Source organism: Bradysia coprophila, unplaced genomic scaffold, assembly GCF_014529535.1.
Source record: "Bradysia coprophila strain Holo2 unplaced genomic scaffold, BU_Bcop_v1 contig_358, whole genome shotgun sequence".
Classification (NCBI taxonomy): Eukaryota; Metazoa; Arthropoda; class Insecta; order Diptera; family Sciaridae; genus Bradysia; species Bradysia coprophila.
In genome coordinates, this window is record NW_023503616.1 from 3,387,640 (window position 1) to 3,408,095 (window position 20,456).

The 20,456-nt window shown below is 32.3% G+C and overlaps 1 protein-coding gene and 1 long non-coding RNA gene across 11 annotated transcripts in view; one reads left to right on the forward strand and one right to left on the reverse strand.

The window, feature by feature from the left end:
* LOC119081248 (RNA-binding protein Musashi homolog Rbp6) overlaps positions 1 to 20,456 on the reverse strand; it is a 408,246-nt gene that overhangs the window by 211,162 nt on the left and 176,628 nt on the right. For 7 of the 10 annotated variants that reach the window (XM_037189980.1, XM_037189978.1, XM_037189975.1 and 4 more), the window contains 2 exons: positions 5,151 to 5,210; positions 4,537 to 4,621 (listed from right to left, as the gene is read on the reverse strand). In XM_037189980.1, the coding sequence (XP_037045875.1) occupies positions 4,537 to 4,621; positions 5,151 to 5,210 (145 nt within the window). The remainder of the gene's footprint in view (positions 1 to 4,536; positions 4,622 to 5,150; positions 5,211 to 20,456) is intronic. The other 3 variants (XM_037189983.1, XM_037189981.1, XM_037189982.1) reach the window with 1 other exon arrangement.
* Positions 341 to 20,441, forward strand: LOC119081251. The gene is made up of 3 exons (XR_005088470.1): positions 341 to 470; positions 18,315 to 18,320; positions 20,428 to 20,441. It is a non-coding gene; the product is annotated as an uncharacterized LOC119081251 (long non-coding RNA).

Genomic DNA, 20,456 nt, shown 5'->3' on the forward strand with positions numbered 1-20,456 from the left:
TGGAATATCAGTCTGTATGGTAAATAATTACGAATCATAAATACCATAAGCTCATAAGTACTATTTAGTATTTTAATTTATTCAACGATTCTGTACTGACAGTATTCGCAGACAATAAAAAAAACAAATTCCTAATGTAATTCAGAATTTTATTCCAGGGGTGGAATTACGGCTGCAGTTTTCTATGTAGAAAAGACTCTTTTCTACGTAGAAAAGATTCTTTTCTATATAGAAAAAATATTTTTTTCAACTTAAAACGTTTGATTTTTAGAGGCAATAGTATGCGTATTCATAGTAGGCATAATTGTTTTGATTGAATTCATCGTCAGTTTGTATTACGCATACTATTGACTCTAAAAATGAAACGTTTTAAGTAGAAAAAGCTTCTTTTTCTATATAGAAAAGAATCTTTTCTACGTAGAAAAGAGACTTTTCTATATAGAAAACTGCAGCCGTAATTCCACCCCAGGGTAATATGTGTATAAGACACTGAATAAGGTAAAAATAGGTATATCTATTGGAACGAGTCAGACGAAAAAAAACCCTCTCTTCGGTATATATCTAAATCGGTAAACATGCTTAATTTGAAATTTAAAATGAAGGGCACCACATTTGAAATACATTAGCATTTTCAAATACTTAAAACCGAAATTTCTATGTTCGTCGGCTACATCCTTCTCATACGTAACGTATGGCACATACAAGGTACATTAGATTTTTGCTTTATATTTAGAAGTCTGGAAAACCATCTAATTTAGGAAGCTAGCAACAATATCTTAATGTGTGGACTTTCCATATAAAAAACAACCAGGTCGCATACTCTGTAATTAAAAATCAAGACCGATTTATATACTGATTTCGACAAATTTCGTACTGGTTTGTCCCGATACTGAACCTCTGGTTTCAGGATCAAGATATTTCAGGCCGATCTGTTCAAGGTACATTCTGTGACCTGTCTCGAAATAGTTATCCAATTAAAGTATCTCATTAGGCATACAGGCAAAATCAGGACGATATTTGACGAAATTAGAGCATTTTACAACCTGCTGTATGATTCTACTTGGTACTTAGGGGCCGTTCATAAATTACGTAACGCAAAAATCAACATTTTTCAGACCCCCCCCCGGGTCTGTAACGCTAAAAGGGTCAAGTTTGACCCAATTTTGTTAGAACCGTAACGCTTGCCTCATACCCCCCCCCCCCTCCCCCCTCTAGCGTTACGTAATTTATGAACGGCCCCTTATCGGTATTTAATGTCATAGATCTTGCAGAAACTAAAAAATAGATGACATATGCCCTCCCCAGAAAACCAGCCAAAGCCAGGTGTCATTTTCATATGGGTTCGAATTCTTCAACAATACTTTCGAAAAACCACAATCTAAATTCCAAGTGCAATGCAAGGTAAGAGTGTCAAAATTAAATATTTCACTCAGTCCTCGGTATCGCATAAAAAAACGTTAAATTTCAAAAATATATAAAAAAAAATTGTTTGGAGTAATCCACACTCCAACCATTTACCAATCCTGTGAAAAATAAAGATATCCTCCCTCTTATACACCCCTTCATATAAAAACACTTGATATTTCAATGCTTGGTGGAAAAATCTTCGACGATTTTTTTTTTGTGTATTAAATATGATTCAGGCTTCATCTACTTTTTAGATATAAACAAAATAGAAATAAAAATTTACATAAGTATGCAATGAAATGTTGTGTTTATTTTGGATGGGAAATTTGAGACGGAATGAAAATTTGAAAGTAGAAGAAAATAGGAATTTTTCGGTGGTTCATTCAATTGAAAATTGATTTTTAATATAGATGTGTATGTATGTTCGCTTGTATATAATATATACATACTTTTTGATGACAGATATTAAGATTATGATGTAACCAATTTTTTTTTCTTTTGAAATGCTAAAAAGAAATTTATGATCGGTTGAGTAGTTATAATCTCTCCAATTTTTCTTTGAAATTTTATTAGCTGGAAGTTGTACGGAATTATAATTATACTCCATTATACGATTATGGTATACATGTAGTATATAAACGTCCATTCGTGATCTAAAGATTATTGCAGAAAAATTTACGAGCTTTCAACGAAATTAGGAGTAAAAATTTTTGGATAATGAATATTGGATTAAGGTTTTTCGGATGTACACCATCGAGTTTACTGAACGGTAATAGTGAATAGAATGTGATGGGATTGGGAGGAATGAATGTGAACAGAATGTTCGATATCAATCAGAATAAAAGAACTGCAAGTTAGTGTCACAGTGCCCTGTAAGTATCAATATTCTGATTTCATGGATCAAGATCGAGAAACTTACCACTGAAACCGGCATTAATGACCTTCACTTTATCAACTGATATTATTTTAAGAGATATCTAATCTAATCAGCTATAAGACTTTACTTTAGCTTATTGTGTCCGTATTATTCGATGAAGTAATTTATTTGAATAACTTCATTAAACGTCCTGGAATATTACAACTTTACACAATAAAAAAATCATTTTGCTACACCCCCTTGCTGACGCATTTGTTTCGAACTCATGAATAATATGTCTGCATAAATGTGTGCTTTGATGTGAAATAAAAAGACGAAAATTCTGTAAATATTTGCATGTAAAAGCAAGTCTGCTTGAAGAAATCTATGTAGCAAAATGTTCATAGTGCGAAATTGCTGCTAATTGCATGAACGTAATTGAAAACCGCATGGCGAACACTTTCCGACTTTACCATAATTCACATAAAATGGCGTAGAAAATAGTTTCCAGTTAAACTCTATTATTTTAACTCAAATAAAGGCATCATCATATACAACATTTTAAGACGAGAAGAAATTGACAGTGTCAATTAACATGCATAATGTTGAAATTTCTCTGGAGCACTGGAGATACTTTGAACTGATTTAATTGTGATTGCTTTCATAGAAGATGACGTTATCAAATCATTTATATTCGAGATAATGATTTTTACTCAATTTATTATGTAGTTTGTTCGTAGTTTGAAAGTAAGAGATGAACCCTGGCCAATTGTTTCTTTTACACCATAACGCATAATGTAGTGACACTAAAGAAGGTTATTGATTTTCCATCTAACAATCGACGATACTCTAAACAAAAGAAGTACCAGCTTTAATCGTAATGTACTGATTCGCTAGCAATTTATGAAAGATACGGCTTTAAAATAAACAGCAACAAAAGTTACTATTAAAGCCGTTTTTTGATAATGACTGTTACACCAATCCGATTTTAAAAGTAAATAGAAAGTCGAAACCAGACCAATCATAAATAAATTCCATCTCAAAAAAACAATGTATGTATGTTTCAGGCAATTTAAAGCCATCGATTAAAAGTTTAAACTAAATCCTAATGAAGTTTCATAGCTATTATGCACACAAGTAGAAAGATATGCTTTCCGATGTGGAACTAAAAACCCCTTAAATGAATCTTCAACTTTACTCATTGAACTATTTTAGTAACAAAACCTAAACCGTTCATTTCCTTCAAAATGTGACAACCATGTGCTCATTCATTCGCTTGACAATGCAATTTTCATCATTAAACTTTCCCAGAGTCAACGAAAAATACATTTTCTATGAACTTAATATGAAAATTTGTGTCCACCCACATCACATTACATTTCTAACTTTTGATAAACTTTTATAAGAATAGAATTCAACAATCTTGTCGTCATTACTGAGCCAACCGCATCTCTAAATATTCGTCTTTCAGAAAACATAACAACCGCACACATGACTGGTACTATGCTGGGAAAGAAATGGAAATTTGTCCAGTCCAAGCCATATACATTTTCTACATTGTGGTTCTTTCGTATTTAGTGAGGAAGTATTCTTAAACTTGTTTGAACTAATTGTTTTAGAAGAACGAAAACTAAAACCACAAAATTGTTGCGAGAAGATCACAATTTGACTGCAGAGCTTATAGTGAAACAATTCTGTGGCAGGAAGGAAATCGGGTAAATTAGTCATTTTCTATGCTGCAACCAACAAACAATTCTAGAGCGCTACAGCGTAAATGTGAAGTTTGTCTTTAAGATCACACTTAGAGGACATCCATAAAGGATGTTGGCAATTCAGTGTTGCCATACAGGTCTGAAATTTTTAATATCTCCATCTCCATAAATATGAATTTCTGAGTGGTCGAATGTATGACCGACCTCTAACCAAATGGCTTCTTAAATAGGAGAAAGGAACATAAATTTAACTTCTAACGATACATTTTCTCGAGTTACAACTCTGTCGGGAAACACTGAAACACTGTGAATTGCGGACGTCTTTTATGGATATCCCCTTCTGTACATTGTGATAAAATCTTGTTCCTGACTTGTGCATTTAATGGGATTTTGCGCATACTGTGTGTTGCACAAAATTCCTATTACGGCCCAGGAAAGTAAAACAGCTATTAAAGATAAATCAGATAATTGCGTTGCTATTTTAAGAGCATGATTATTTTTTTATGATGAAATTGATGTAGATGACCGTTGTAGAATCTAAAAGTTGATATGACGTCTTACCTTTTTTCCATCTAATTCATGTATTCCTTGTGCTAATACTTTATCTACGCTAGATGGATCCCCAAATGTTATAAAACCAAAACCTCTGAAAATATAAAATAAAAAAAAATCATTTAATTTTTGTCGCCAGGATCATCCTGTATACGTCCTAAAAGAACGGATAGGAAGAGAATATTTTGCCTTGTTATATTATAATTCATTTAAAATGCTTCACTATTTATATGCTATATAGATATGCATAACTAGCATTATTAACACTAAAAGTCTAATATTTAACATGTCAACCATTAATTGGTATTCTAAATAAACGTTTCTAATTTTGTGTCATAGCAAATTTTAACGTATAAATAGGGAAAAAAATATAACATAGAAAACTGTTAATCACGTAGTTATTGTCGATGCAAAATAAACCTATACACAATTGAGAACTTTCGGAAAAATAAAAAAAAAATAAAAAAAAAATAAAAAATTGTGAAAACATTTAAATTTTCTTTTTTGTTGTTTACTTTAACTCATTTTTATTGATAAATTTCGAATTTAGTTTTTGTTTTTTGTTTTTAAATAAATATTTAATGTTATGAGTGATTTATTTTGAATAAGAGGACCAAACATACCTGTGGACGTATTGGGGCGCTGAGGATTCAGCCAATCCGGAGTTGGATGTGTCATATGGGCTGGAAAGAGAGGGTATTTTGCTTCAACTTTTCGCCTGCATATGATGGTGAATTTTAACAAAAAATAAGAAATTAAAAATGCAAAGCGAATTTTAATTTGGTTTAAAAAAAAATAATTCAAATCAACACACTTTTTAATCAAGATTATAACAAATGTTTTTTTTTGTTTTGAACCAATTCGATTCGTCTAAGCAAAAATTGATTCATTATGATGATGATGATCGCATGCAAAGTATAATGAAATTGATGAATAGGAATTTTAATGGATATATGATTGCCAAATAAACTTAATTATACTTAAGACTTAATCATATATGGAATGTTTCAAATATATTAAATTTTTTGTTACAACAACAATTAAGAAAATTTAAGAAATTTTTTTAAAAACAATAAAAAGTGAAACAAATTTTGTAACGTAGAGTAATAAAAATTAGTTTAAAAAACTTACACTGCGACTAAACTCTATCGCCAAAAAAAGGAACATTTTAAACCCAAAGGCATAAAAATAGCAACTAACAGCACAAGCAACAAATCAAATTATTATGCATGCTACTACAAATTTCTTCTTTACATGCTTTCCGACATGTTGAGTAACTTTAAATAAAACTTAACAACTGGTTTCGTCTAGAGAGATAACGACCACTTAAACAGCTGGACATTTTGTATAGGGAAAAAATGCATGCAGACCATTTATCTCCAGTTTAAATGTATTTTTCCACAATTTTTCTTTTCCCTTTTTTTGTTCCGATTTTAATGTTATGTTATTTGTTACAGTTTTTCGTTAGTTACGATGTTGGTTATTTTGAATTTTAAATTAGAATTGTGATGCCATGACAGAATCCGTCTACAATGTTTGATATTGTTCATGAAGAAAAGTTTTAAATTAACTTAAACGACAAAAAATGCTTTTTTCGCTGCAAAATTGGGCACGACAAATATAAATTATAGATTTGATGACGAATGGTGAAAGCAGCATATTAAAATAATTATGGTGTAATCATCATCAAATCTGTTGCATCTGTTGCTCAAAATATCGTCTGGTGTGTTTAATGCAAAATCATGTACTTCAACTATTTTAATAATCATTCTAATATAGACCGAATAAGTAGGTGCACAATACTTATATAATAATAGTATAAGGCATTATATGAATTGCTATTAGTTTACGGGTAGAAAATGCCAAAATTTGAAAACAAACACAAAGTGAGTTTCTTGGAGGAGAAAATTTTATACAGTATTCTGAATGGAGAAAATAAGGTTGATCACACCACATATTTGAAAAACACGAACCGAAGGTCAGCGCCTATTTCTGTCGTTACAGTCGGTAACACATGATAAGCTATTTCTGAAGGATTTAGGTAGTATCGCGAAATGCTTCATATCCTTGATATTATTAAACATTTCTGGCACTAAATTGTCCACCTAAAGTTCTAAACGTCAGACCGATTAAAATGGTTGTTTGTGTGCACTGTGCAGTGTTGTACCCGTACGTACAGCCAGCACAACACTGTACATACAAGTTTTTTTCGCAATGAATAAATGTTGTGATCTCAGGTACACGGGGTGTTTGTGTTGGTACTTATGTATCGAAGTAAACGGATAATAAAATAAAAGAGAGTGTTTGCTTAATGCGACAAAACAGCGTATTGACAACTCACGTATATCCGGGACTAATACTAATATTCGGACTAGTCCTCGTATTCGTACACCTCTCTTATACTTCGATTTGTCAAGAATCTACTACTTTACAAAAGAATAGATTTCGATGTTGGTGGGGTGTTTTTTGAATAGTTTTCTCTTGTAGCACAACTTACAGCAACTACAATGACATGCTGTAACAGACCACTTAGGGCCAGTGCTAGAACAATATGATTGTTCAAATGAAAACAGTCGTTCATGATTTTCTTAAATACCGAAATATATCCTAGCCGTTTAGAAACGTTGTAACTTTATTCTCAATAACAAAGAGCAATTTCGCATGTGTCTGTGTATGAGTAAACTTTGAAACAAGAAACTATTTTTGTTGCGACATTTAACAGTATTTGTAGATATTTTCTGCTGATGTTTTCGAGTGGGATTGTCCTCATCATCCAAGGAACTGTCATTTAGCGCTTGTTGCTTTAAGATTCTATCGTTCCATTTTCTTCGTGGACCATCACGTCACTCAACAATAATCTTAACTGGAGGTTAAACGACATTTTTTCTCTGATCAATTTTTTTTTCAGCCTCGCTTTGCTTTAATTTATTTTTCAGGACATACATTTCAGAACATAAGTTAACCATTAATAAAGGCCTTTCTCGACAAATTTGCAATAACCAATGACAAGACATGTTCTGCCATAGATGATTGTATCAAAAGGGCAATATATGAAAAATCCATATATAGCATTCATTTATCCGATTAATTTTTTAAGCTTTTTATAGATTTGAATAAAAAAATTAAACAAAAAATCCAGATTTTCGTGTCGGGAATAAAACGGTTTTAATCGTTGATGTTTGTACTTGATCAGCATTGTATGCTTAAACATTTTTTCCTTGAAAATTTTCAGAATTTTCTTTCTCAATTTTGCAATTTCATCGATGAAAATTGATTTCTGTATCTGTCTATCCACTTCGACATACATAAAAATCTTTTCCATGGTCCAGTTACAGCCAATGTATTTATGTATTTATACTCCATTCAATGCATCGAGACTAAATTCGCTTCACATAGACTGCACACAACACTCCTCTACAATATATCGAACGTATTTTGTTAGATTGCAAATGTGAACTGAAACGAACTGAATCAAACATTGCCTGGTGCGAATTGATTTTCTTGATGCTTGCCATTTCATCCTCTTACACTACCCATCTTATCCACTTTTACAATGTAAAACGTTTAATGAGTTTATATACGCCAGCTAATGCATAACATATTATATATATATGTATAGATGTGTGGCATACGGTTCAGCCATAGCGAAACACATTTCTGAATTCATACTGCAGTTTAAGTTTAAACGTGTAAAATTTAATTAATTTTGAACCCACAGATGGATATTTCAAATATTGAAATGGTGCAATATGTTATTCGATTGATTTTGTAGATGGAGGAAATTAAGTGAAGAATATTTTCAAAATTCAATTTAATTCTTTGATAGGACAATTCTGTCATTGTTCATCAGACCGAATACCGTAACCGTAACAAACACACAAAATATTTTTTTAGACCCGTACGAAGTACTGGGGTCTTATAGGTTTACGCATACGTTTGTAACACGTCGAATTGGACTCCCTGAGTAAGGGGAAACCTATTGTGGTTGTCCAGAGATGCCAAATCAGCAAGAAAAAAAATGTCCGTCTGTCCGTCCGTCCGTCCGTCCGTCCGTCCGTCTGTCTGTCTGCACGATAACTTGAGTAAAACGCATCCGATTTTGAAAATTCTTTTTTTTCCCCGTTTGGTAATGTCAAAAGACAGGCTAAGTTCGAAGATGAGTGATTTTGGATCGACCCCTCCTGAGCTGGGGCCCAATAAGTGCTTTACGGTTTTTCGAAGATATCTCCGGACATTTAAACGCTATACTCGTAAGAGATACATCTAATGAAAGATATTTACAATACCGATCGACAAAAAAAAGTTTATGGAAATCGGATGACCGACTTGTGAGTTAGACCCCTTGGTGTGAAACAGGCACAGGGCGGCAAACAGTTTTTGCTTTTAGGTCGGCCAAATTTGAACATATTTCGTTCGTTTTAGCTTTATTAGATAGGTATTGACCGTACCAATCAGGGAAAAAAAAGTTTATGAAATTATGTTCTCCGGAGCGTGAGCTAGGTCTCTTGGAGTGAGCTCTTATCTGGCTACTCGGCCGTACAGTGAACGTGGAGTATTTTGTCAATATCTCGAGTAAATTTTGACCGAATTTCATGATTTTTTTTTTGTTTGAAAGGTATTAACGAATGTAAAGCGTCGGTACTATTTTCGGTTTCCTAACAAAATGGCTGCCGGCGGCCATATTGGATTTTATTAAAAGTGATTTAAAGTGTTAAGTGTGAGGGGTTTCAGGGATTCCATATATGGACATCTATATACAGCTATATTGAGCTATATACAGGCATATAGAGCTAAATAATAGCATATTCCTCTGTGAAATGTTTATTTACAGTTAAATATAGGTAAATATAGCGGTATATAGCTGTTTAAATAGGAATTTATGAAATTTGACTTCGTACGGGGCTGTCTATATTGCCTCCGGCAATTTAATTGTATATGATAACAAGGCAAAGAGTGGATAATGTAAGTGATTTAAAAGGAAGAATAGTTTTTCAGCAGAGAAGAAAATGAAGTAAGAGAAATGAAGAGTTTCACATTAAAGGCTTTTGATACGAATAGGTGTTTCGTACGGGTCGGCGTTAGCTATGTTTTTTATTTCCTTCAAGTTTCATGTATGAAATTTCAAAGTTTTAAAAACTACGGACGACCGGTAAACAACTTAATAATTTTGCATTGGTTTCGGTTAAATAAAAAGAAGCGAAATAAATATCGAAATAATTCTCAATCCAATAATTTTCTTTCTACAAAAATTCAATTTCCCCCGTACTTTTTCTATAGTCGCATCGAATCATTTTATATATATGTACCTTATAGATTTTATGCTTTTATAGATTATTATATGATGATTTTGTACTCTCAAAACTTAAAATGTGTATATCACGGAAACTTTTGCACGCTTATTTTTCCCTTCATGCAGTCGGAAACAATATCAAAAGTTTAGAAAGACATTTTCATTTAACCTGACTCAAATTCAATATAAATGCTTTTCTTAGATATAAAATACATAAACACGAAACACACAAAAAAAATTGAATAGCAAAAAGGAAATATAACAACAACGACAAATACAAAACTGGAAAGAAAATGTCACCAAGTCACTGGTAATATCTACATACAAAGAGTAGACCCCAGCAAATATACGACACCGAAAAGTCAAAAAAAAAAACTTTTATTTTCTACAACGGCTAGGATGGAATATGGGAAAATTCTATATATTTTCTAGACGTAGAAAAATAATGTACTGACAGCAGAGAGCCGCATCATCATCATGAAAATAGTTTTATGTGTATATTTTTAACAACCTGCGGCACTTTTCTAGATAGTGTCTCTCATGAACGAAAAAGAAAAATAAGACATTGTGATTGCTTACTGAAAAAACAATTTATATTAAAATATGTGTATGGCAGAGGGTTAGACGTGAACAAGGGATGAGTGCAAAAAAAGGGATGTAGACCATCTTTGCAGTCGAAGTGATGTGTGTATAAGCTAGTCGATTATAAGCAGATCATATTCGCTTCATTGTGGAATGAAAATTGTAATATATATGCCACTGAAATGTGACGACACTGTCGTTTAAATTTAGAGAGCTGTAAATCTTAGGAAATATTAAAAAGCCAGTAGCTCTTCAAATTGAACTCTACACCAGCATGAAATACTAAAAAACCCTGATAGAATGATATCTTAAATACATGAAGTAAGATCAATTATTGATCATGAATGACGATCGTCGAGCTTAGTTTTAAATTGTCAATATACTGTCACAAACACTCAACTTTATTAAAAACGTCTAATATTCATATTAGACATATTTGTGGGAGTGAATAAATACTTGTCCTGTTTCACAATTTGATACCTGCTCGATGAAGTTTACTATTATATTTACTGTTCAACATCTTCAATATAATGACTAAGATAATTCAAATATTTATTTACTAATGTGAGGCTGTAAATCAAAATCAAAACGTTTCAATAAGTTAGCAGTGAACATGTAATTTATCTCTTCCGTTTTCTCTTCTGTTGAGCGAATTTTATGGCAGGTCTTTAGTCATGAATGCTTTTATTGTATTTTTCGACTCAGTTATGCCATTCAATATTTATCGTTGCTGTTGAAGGTAGCTTATTTACGGTTGTTTTTTTTTTTGCATTTTAATAAAATGATTAGTTTAATGGGGGCCTCTGAAACACACATCTCCACAAAAACATAAGACCTGCAGCTCTATTAACAATTATTAAATCCGCTGCTTGAAAAACGTTTTTAAATGAAAACTCAATGACCTATTATGTATGTGTAGCTCAGCTGGTTTTAATTAATTCATATGTTGAAAACTTTGCGCATCATAGTTTGCTCAATAAAACATGACACTTTATTATACAAAAAAGAATATTTCCCAACGGATATATCTTCAAATTAAAACAAACATGGGAAAAATATTAACAAAAAAAAAAATTGTAAAAAATATTAACATGACACACATTTATCATTCACGAGACAATAAACAGAAAATTAAAATAGCTATGCTCTTTTTAGTGAGTGAATGACTGACATTAAATCCAACAATTTGTATATGAAACCAAACGTATCAAAAATGAATATTTATTATCGTTATACTTGATGATGGGGGATGAAGTTATCTATTGTATAGAAACGGATATGTAGTTGAAATGTAATCTCAATGACGTAATAACTTGTTTAACGAAATGAATTTCGCTATTTTGACTGACTGCTAAAGTGCCATTGAAATTTTGATGCAAATAAAACTAACAACACCTAAGGGTAAGATATGAACGCTATTTGAACGTTCATTTCATATATATATGCAAATCGGCACGTTATTAGACAATTAGAGTACAATAAACTTCGAGAGGACACGGGTTTTTCTTTTTATCATTTTAAAACTATTAACTATCAGTTAGCTAAATATATATTGAAACATAATAGATTTGTTATGGTTGGTAGGATACCTTGAATTCAAGAAATATTTAATTGTTGAATACATTTTGCTTGTGCATTTGGATGCGAAAATTCCATGTATCGAGTTCAGATATGGTCATTTTCGTCGATATTCGTAAACAATTCAGAACGTCTACCGATAAAGATATTGATTGCTTTTAGTTTAGGATATTCTTGAATAGACTAAATGATTTGCCGCACTCTATGAATATTTTAGTTGTAGTGTAAATTATTTCCGTATGTTGCTATTGCTGAGCAAAATGGATCTGTTGAACTGGGACTATGTACGAAAATTAATCTACACAGCTAGAAAATTTACAGACGACACTATAGTCATACGAAATCAATAAAATGAATTGTACAACCCAAACATAATTTTGAATTCAGCACCTCGTCTTGAATATGAATTTTCCAATTTGCTGAACGAAAGAAAAAAAAAATGAAAATAGTAAGTGTGTGTCCAGTATATACATAATAATAATGTAAAAGGAGAAAAATTTTCTTGAATTGTGCACTTATGGTTCCTTTTGAATTTGATTTTATATGTTCCGAATCCGTTCATATGTATAGATTCTGTTTGGGGGAGGCTTATCGATGGAATGACATGATTGGTCAGAAAGTCTTGGAAAGGCAAAAGTGAGTACAGAAAATTCGTATACAAAAGCTTCAATTTAATTTCGTACGCAGTTCAGTTTTGCCAACTTTTTTTTTCTAGTATGAACATTCTTATACGACAGGAATATATTTGAATTGATTAAATTATTTTGATTTGCAGACCAGCAGACCACACATATCACATTAAAATTTGAAATTGAAACTGAAAGATGTTAAAGTTTAAAAACATTCATTTGTGAGCCAAGAGGAGAAAATATCAAATTCCAACAAGAGCGATGTTTGCGACCAGAGCGCAGCGAGTTTTATGGTATTTTCAAATTCAAAGGCAAACCATGCGGTAAGATTGCTTCTCCTAAGGTAATAGAAATTATGATAATTTTTGGTAAAACTATGTCTAAGTTGGTATTACACCAATATATAACTTCAAGCTTTGACGAAGCCACATTTCAATGGTCAATACAAGCATACTTATAATTAAATGCTGTATGAAATTCAGGTTAAATTACATGTATAAGCCACACACAAAATTAATCAGTGTAAAGTTTGACACCAAATCGACATACATTTTCTGGAGTCTTTGTAAAACATGAACCGAACACAGTAGATGCAAAACGTATTTAATAATTTAATTGTTTCACTCGCACGGTTTTATGTACGAGAAAATCAGTAATTTTATATAAATTTCTGTTCGAATCGATATAATCTTCATTCGAACGTTATAAAAACGGAATCGACCTTTGATTGGCCTTTCAGTATCGAATTTGGTCAAAGCAATGACCGTGCATATAATTCGCTGCCTAATGGGATATGTTTATTCTGTATTCGCAGCATTTACTTTCAATTTATGCAAATGGAAATCAATAAATTATACATTCTGGATTATTCCAGATAAACGCAGTAGATATCTATATAATAATCAACTCACATATATGTATTGGACGTGTACATTGACAGAATAAATACAAATATCACCAATATAATGGACGAAACCTCAAATGAAAACGACATTATAGATAAAACAAGGCAAATCATTTTTCTATTCTTGAAATCCAGGCTCATTAGTTGCTGGTTTCACTTCTTTTATTATGCACATAAAATGAATAAAATTAAATTGAGTGTGCCTTGAATGAGACTTCATCGCTACCAACATCTCTTCCATTTAAAATACATAGAAAACTCAGTTTGCATTTCGTATGGTGTTGTATCAACAAACAAACTGAAACTATCTGCATATAGGTATTTGGATTAGCTGACTATAACCGTATACGCTTATACATCCATTTTGAAGGAGCACATTATACAAATATACATAAACCACACATCGTAAAGTTTGTGGTCAAAAGTGTGGTGTCACCTCGCCCATTACCGTGTCCATCCCTTCTCTTTGAAATTTGCATAAGAAGGCAATGTAGTATGCATGCAAAGTCTTCCTATTTGTACCATCATTCGAACACATTATGTAGATACCGCAATTCGGTATAAGTGAAACGGAGTAGCTTTAAAATTATACAATTTTTTGCCGTCACACGTTTTGACGAAAAAAGCCGACAATTTCAAGATATCTAAAATGTAAAGTGCTCCGATTGTCCGAACAAAGAGTCTAGATAAATGAAGTTTTCAAATGTACTTATATGTGAGTGGGGTTTGTTAGGGATGGGATGGGCTAGATAAGCTATTCTTTCGAACGAGTACAAAAGTCAGTTCAACAATCAGCCATATCGACAGTCTTTTCCACTCGTGCTATGCAGTACTTAAAACAACTGATAAAGCGGACCATACTTTTCCGGTAGTGCATCGTAAACGTCATTCTTCTATCGAACATGAACCACAAATACAATTTTACCTAAACAGCAATCCATTCCATCATCGCGTGTATATGTATTTTCTGAATTTCATTTTTGTTTTATTTTTTTTTGCTTTTGCTTCACAAGGGCACATATTGTGTGCATTTTCTATAAAATTATGATTCAAACGCATGTAAACAAGCACCTGTGACCAAAATCAAATCACGTTACTCCCTTTATGAAATTCGAAATTCCAAACAAGGATATGCGAATTTTCAGAGTGAAAATCCGTAGAATAGACCACAATATAGTCGGAAACATTTTCAGCGCACATTTTACATGTTTTGGAGTCAGAGGTTGGTTGTATAAAATGCCAGTAACACAAAGTATTCACTTTTTTATGTTTAGATATTCGAGGTAGTGGAAAATGGAGAAAAATTATTTGCATGCAAAGCATTTTCGTTATTGAATTTTTTTTGTGTGTTGCTTGGAAAATTTTATTTGCAAAATAGCTATGCGGAGAACACAGAAACAATTGTGATTTTGAGTAAAATTTTGTTTGATCGATTAATAGCCAATAATGAAAAAAATGTTTTCCGAACAAGAAACATTTTTCGGAAAAACAAATTGCAGTTCTACTGAAATTGACAGGCAACATTATTAAATCGTTTAGATCAAACAAAAAGAATGGAATTCTTCAATTCTTATTCTAAATATGACATTGGATTATCGTTTCCTTTATACATACATGTTTCCAATAAAATATTGTGAAAATGGGGCTAGGAAAATTGAATGCGATTGAGATATGGGTGTAATGGATATAAATCGTAAATATAGTAGACTCGGCAGAGATAGCAGAACTTAGACAGTGCACACTGTTTTATAAATAAAGAGAAAATAAAGTGGAAGCAAAATGAAATGATCGATTCTGAGTGTATACAGATTTGAAAGCCGGTATAGTGTTACATACCGCCCATTTGAACTGTTTATGGTGCATTTGTTAGGTTTTTTATCTGTAAACAGTTCCAATGCATACGCATAAGCTCGAGTTCGAAGTATAAACGCGCGCGCGCAAGCTCAATATACTGAAAAAAACATTGTCAATGTTATACAAATCGACCGAAAGCTTGTTATTTAGATCTATACTCGTTTTCAAATCACAATACGCTAAAAATCTTATTAATCGATCATTTCAATTTACACTGCCTTTACTAAGTTTAAATTAAAAACTTCTTTACGTAGTAAAAAAAATTCGCCAAAAAAAACCCTGAAGGGTGAAAGCGTGACGCAAGTCCTTGTTTCTACTTACAAAATAACTGATATCGCAGAGGGTGACGCATTCTGAGCCTCAACGCAAAAGTTTTATTAACACTAAAAAATTGTTTTTGGAAAATTTTTGTAGTAGAGGACTTGTGCCATACCCGCTTACTAACGAGCGGGCATGATATTGCAATTAAAGTTGAGACCTATAAACTATCATCCAACCAAACCACACTTCTCTTACGAACATCTAATTTTAGCTGAGCATTTTTTACCACACACTTCGCGGTTTTACTTATAAAAAAAAACATTTTATCCAACCTCGAAACCTCGAAAGCGCTTAATACTCAATCAGACATAAATTTTACGAAGTGACTATTTGCACGCGCGTGCAAATAGTCAATGAAGAGACTATTTGTACACTAAAAATTTTCACAAATTGTCCAGAAAGATTTTTTTCTCGTACGGTTAACGAAAGCGATACCACACTGACAAAAAAGTTTTCAGATTATTACCTGTGACAGATAATCTTTCCCAGGTAATGTTATTTCTCATGCAAAAACAGCATTACCTGTCAAAGGTAATGTGATTTTTATATGAAAAATTACATTACCTGGGGCAGAACTGTCAACTTTTTTCTCAGTGCAGTGTAAAATGATTTAAGAAATGTGGAAGAATATGCAGAGGCGATTCAGTTTTTCCTTTATTTATTGTGTAATAAATGTAAATGTAATAAAAAAAACGAAGTGACTATTTTCAACCTAGTGCAAATAATCAATATGAACACTATCTGTACCCGAGGAAATTCTACCTTTGTTCCAACTGAATTCATCCTTCTACAAACTATCTAAGGAAGAACCTGGTTTGTTCCAACCAAATTCATTCTTCTACAAACTGTCTAAGGAAAGAGCTTGGTTTGTTTCAACCAAATTCATCCCTCTACAAACTGTGTAACGAAGGAGTTTGGTTTGTTCCAACTGAATTCATCCTTCTACAAACTGTCTAAGGAAGGAGTTTGGTTCGTTCCAACTGAATTCATCCACCTACAAAATGTGTAGGGAAGGAGGTTGGTCTGTTCCTACTGAATTCATCTCAAAAATCTCAAAGCGTCAGAAGTAGAAAATATTGATTATTTTTGTTCAGATTGTTGTTACGACTCAAAGTAATTGCCTGAAATTATTTTCTTGATGAATCTAACGAAGCTGCTTGCATTCGAATGGTCTGCTAACATTATGATTTCACGCCACGCGAAAGACAAGAGAGCCCATCACTTTATAAAATGTTACAATTCGTATAAATAGCCAACCTATTATGAAGAGACTATTTGCACGTGCATCCGAGTGTCGAGAATATGAGCTTTGTTGGCGCGTGCAAATAGTCTCTACATAATACATTCGCTATTTGCACGCGCGTGCAAGTCTCTTCATAATACATTGACTATTTGCACGCGCATGCAAATAGTCTCTTCATAATATATTGGCTATTTGCACGCACGTGCAAATAGCCATTTAATAATGTAATGAATGACTATTTACACGCCGTGCAAATAGTGCCAACCTAAATTTTATTTCACCAAGAATTAGCGAGATTTCGCTTTTCTGTTTCCTTTTATGCACAAATACAGTAAGTAATAAAATGAACTTCTTTTCAAAGGTGTTGATAGTTAAAAGCAAAATAAATTTACTAGTCTGTATGAATACATATAGTTGGAATTGCATTCCTTGAATCTAAATAATGCGAATTGTATCCTATTCCTATGTTCAAAAATGATTCAAAATGAAAACGTGCCGACACACATGTACATACATACACATGTATCGATGTATGAGGACAACATTCGGGGCCATTCACAAATTACATACGCAGGTTACGGTGATGGGGAGTTCTCGAAAAGTTCATTTTCGATATTATCTCCATAAATTTTTGCGTAGAAGAATAATGGTCTGAAGCTCGTTCTTTTTCGCGTGTGTATTTTGTGAATGGCCTCTTACGTATATACTTATTTCGATAAAATTTTCATTTTCCATCCTCAGTTTTTATTCTATAAACATAAAAACCTACTATAGACATAGCATATAACAAATTTTCGCTGATATTTTATGTAAATTTGGTACAAAAGAATATTTTGTCTCTTATTCCTCAGTCTCGCTGTGCAGTTGGTTGAATTTGTTTCAACATATATACAGTACCACACTACATAGCGACTATACCTCATATAATATACGTCATAAATCTGCATTATATATTGGGATTGTGAATATCAAAACAGACAAAACACCATTTGTTGTGCAAATGCATCAGTTCCTCTATAAAAGACTTGAAGAGCTTTGCAGAAATGAAAAACTTTGCATAAATTTTCCACTTTAAAGTCAACACAAAATACAGTTTAGTTTTATATGGTTATTGACGTTATAGCGCATAAAATGCATCTATTTAAGAAAGTGGATGGGTTGAATTGTCGAGATGTTAGACAGAGAAAACCGTTTTCGCTCCAAACAGCTACACCACCGCAGTGTCATTGTCCAACTGAGTGGACTCAAAGGTGCTTCGTTAATAAGAAATTTATATTCAATTTTAATTTAATCTATTCGCTTCACTGTTGGTTTCACTTGAAAACAATAAAAAATTTCTTTAATTCGAAAGGTCTTACATATTTCAAAGACATTGGACTTTAAGAGTTTTCAGTTGTTTTAAAAAAACTCTCTTTTTTATCATGGGGGAAGAAAACGTACGTATACCAGTGAAAATAAAATATCCACCGGAAATGAGAAAATGGTCGAACATTTTAAACATTGCACAAGGGGTTCACACAGGCACGTATATCGTTTTTTTTTTGCTTTGAAAGAAAAGTGGAAGTTAAATGTTAGAAAAGTATAACTGAACCACCATTTATTCAGAGCACATTGATGGTGAATGATGGGATGAAATGTGTATAAAATGATAGAATACATGTGGAAAATGTTTTTATTTGAACAGCAAACATCTTCAAGTTGGTTTCGTTATGATGAGACCACTTTCAACTAATTAAAATTGAACGGTCGTGTTTTATTACATGGTACAAAACTTTTTCGAATTATTATTACAGGGCTAAGCAGGAAAACGATATCTCCGAAGTTTGGTATGGTCTTATTTATTAAACGCATCGAAGCTGTAATACTTTTCCTCTTCTTTTGAATAAAGCAATCACTGATATTATAAACTTTAAAGTTCAACGAACAGGAGTGCTTGTACATTAACACTATAAAATGGGCAGCGTGTAAGTATTCGTAAAGATAAAGTTATATCGTTTTCTACATCTGCAGATGAATTATACTTGATGAAGATGAAAATATGAGTTACAAAAATTGTGCTGCTAACACAATTAAGTTTTTTTTATTCGAATGAATAGCTATATATCAGCTTATCCTATTTAGTATGAACATGTAGGACAACCTCAACAAAGGCCTCCTCACAGGTTAAATTTATGAAGTAAGTTCTGCCGACGACATTGGCCCCAAAGATCGGGGTAAATACAGTGTCCTTTGTATTTGATATCCACTTTACTATCACACTTTGCATAAAATTTATCGCACCAATAAATTACTCAGCATGTTATCAATGGTGTGAGACATAAAACACATTTATACCATTTTTATCATATTTCAATAGAGCTTACTCTTTAACATTAAATAATGATATTACATACAAAGGTTACATTATTACAGCCAACACATTTTTATCACAATAATATTATGTGAGAAAAAACTGCATCTTCTTTAACCGAAAAATAGAAAATGCTAAGTTCGCTTTTGAACCATGCGACGTGATTCATCTTAAATTTTATACAGAAAAGGGAAAAAGGCTGAAGGCATTGACCTACTTATTAATATAAACTGAGTTTTTGATAGCAGAACACAATATTAAAGCATGGAGAAATATTGAACAAAAACTTTACATTTATTTGCAAAATATTAGCCAAATGTAAGGGAGGCTGACAGTATTCAGTAATATCAAAATTTGTTTCCTAATCATAAACACAACATTAGTTCAATCACTGTTGCTACCTTGTCAAACTTCCTTTTCTCTTCAGAATTCCTCAAAGTCAGTATAAATGATTCAAATTCAATACTTTACACCCAACTACACGTTTTTATCTTCACCTAGTTATTTAAGTAGAGTTTAATGCCCTTTGAAGTACTAGATTAGAATTAGAATTGTGTATGTTGTTGTATAAGCCACCTTCAACAGACAACATATTACTTTATGGACGAAAAATCAGATAAGCACCAAACAAATAGTTCGATTGAACAATTTTAAAATTTAAAATTTTCAGTTAAGATTATATAAAATGAAGGCTATTTACAGACATAATTAATTATCATTTTGTCGATGTTAATTTATTTATCCGGAAACGGGAACATACTTCAGAAAATGCTTTGCCGTCCAGATTCCATATAACGTTACACCAAATCACACTGCCATTTTGCTAGTTTTCTCGTTAAAAATAAATCAGACTGATCTTTTTATCGAGAAAAAAATATGAAATATTTCGGAAAGACAAGGATATATTGTGTTTGTGCTTGCATTTAAAGCTTCGATATACAGTAATCAAGCTGTATCATAATTTTGAAAATTCACGCCAATATAGTCCTTTAATCCATATTTCATGGAAAAATTCCGCGACGCTTTTTTATATTTTCTGAGAATAACCGCCACAACATAATCATCGTGCGCATCATAAATCACCCATTAGTGTGTGATTATTAATAATCCTCGTAAAATTGATAGCATCCCACTCTGTATAAAGTTGAGCATTCATTGCTTCTTTTTTCGTTTTCCTG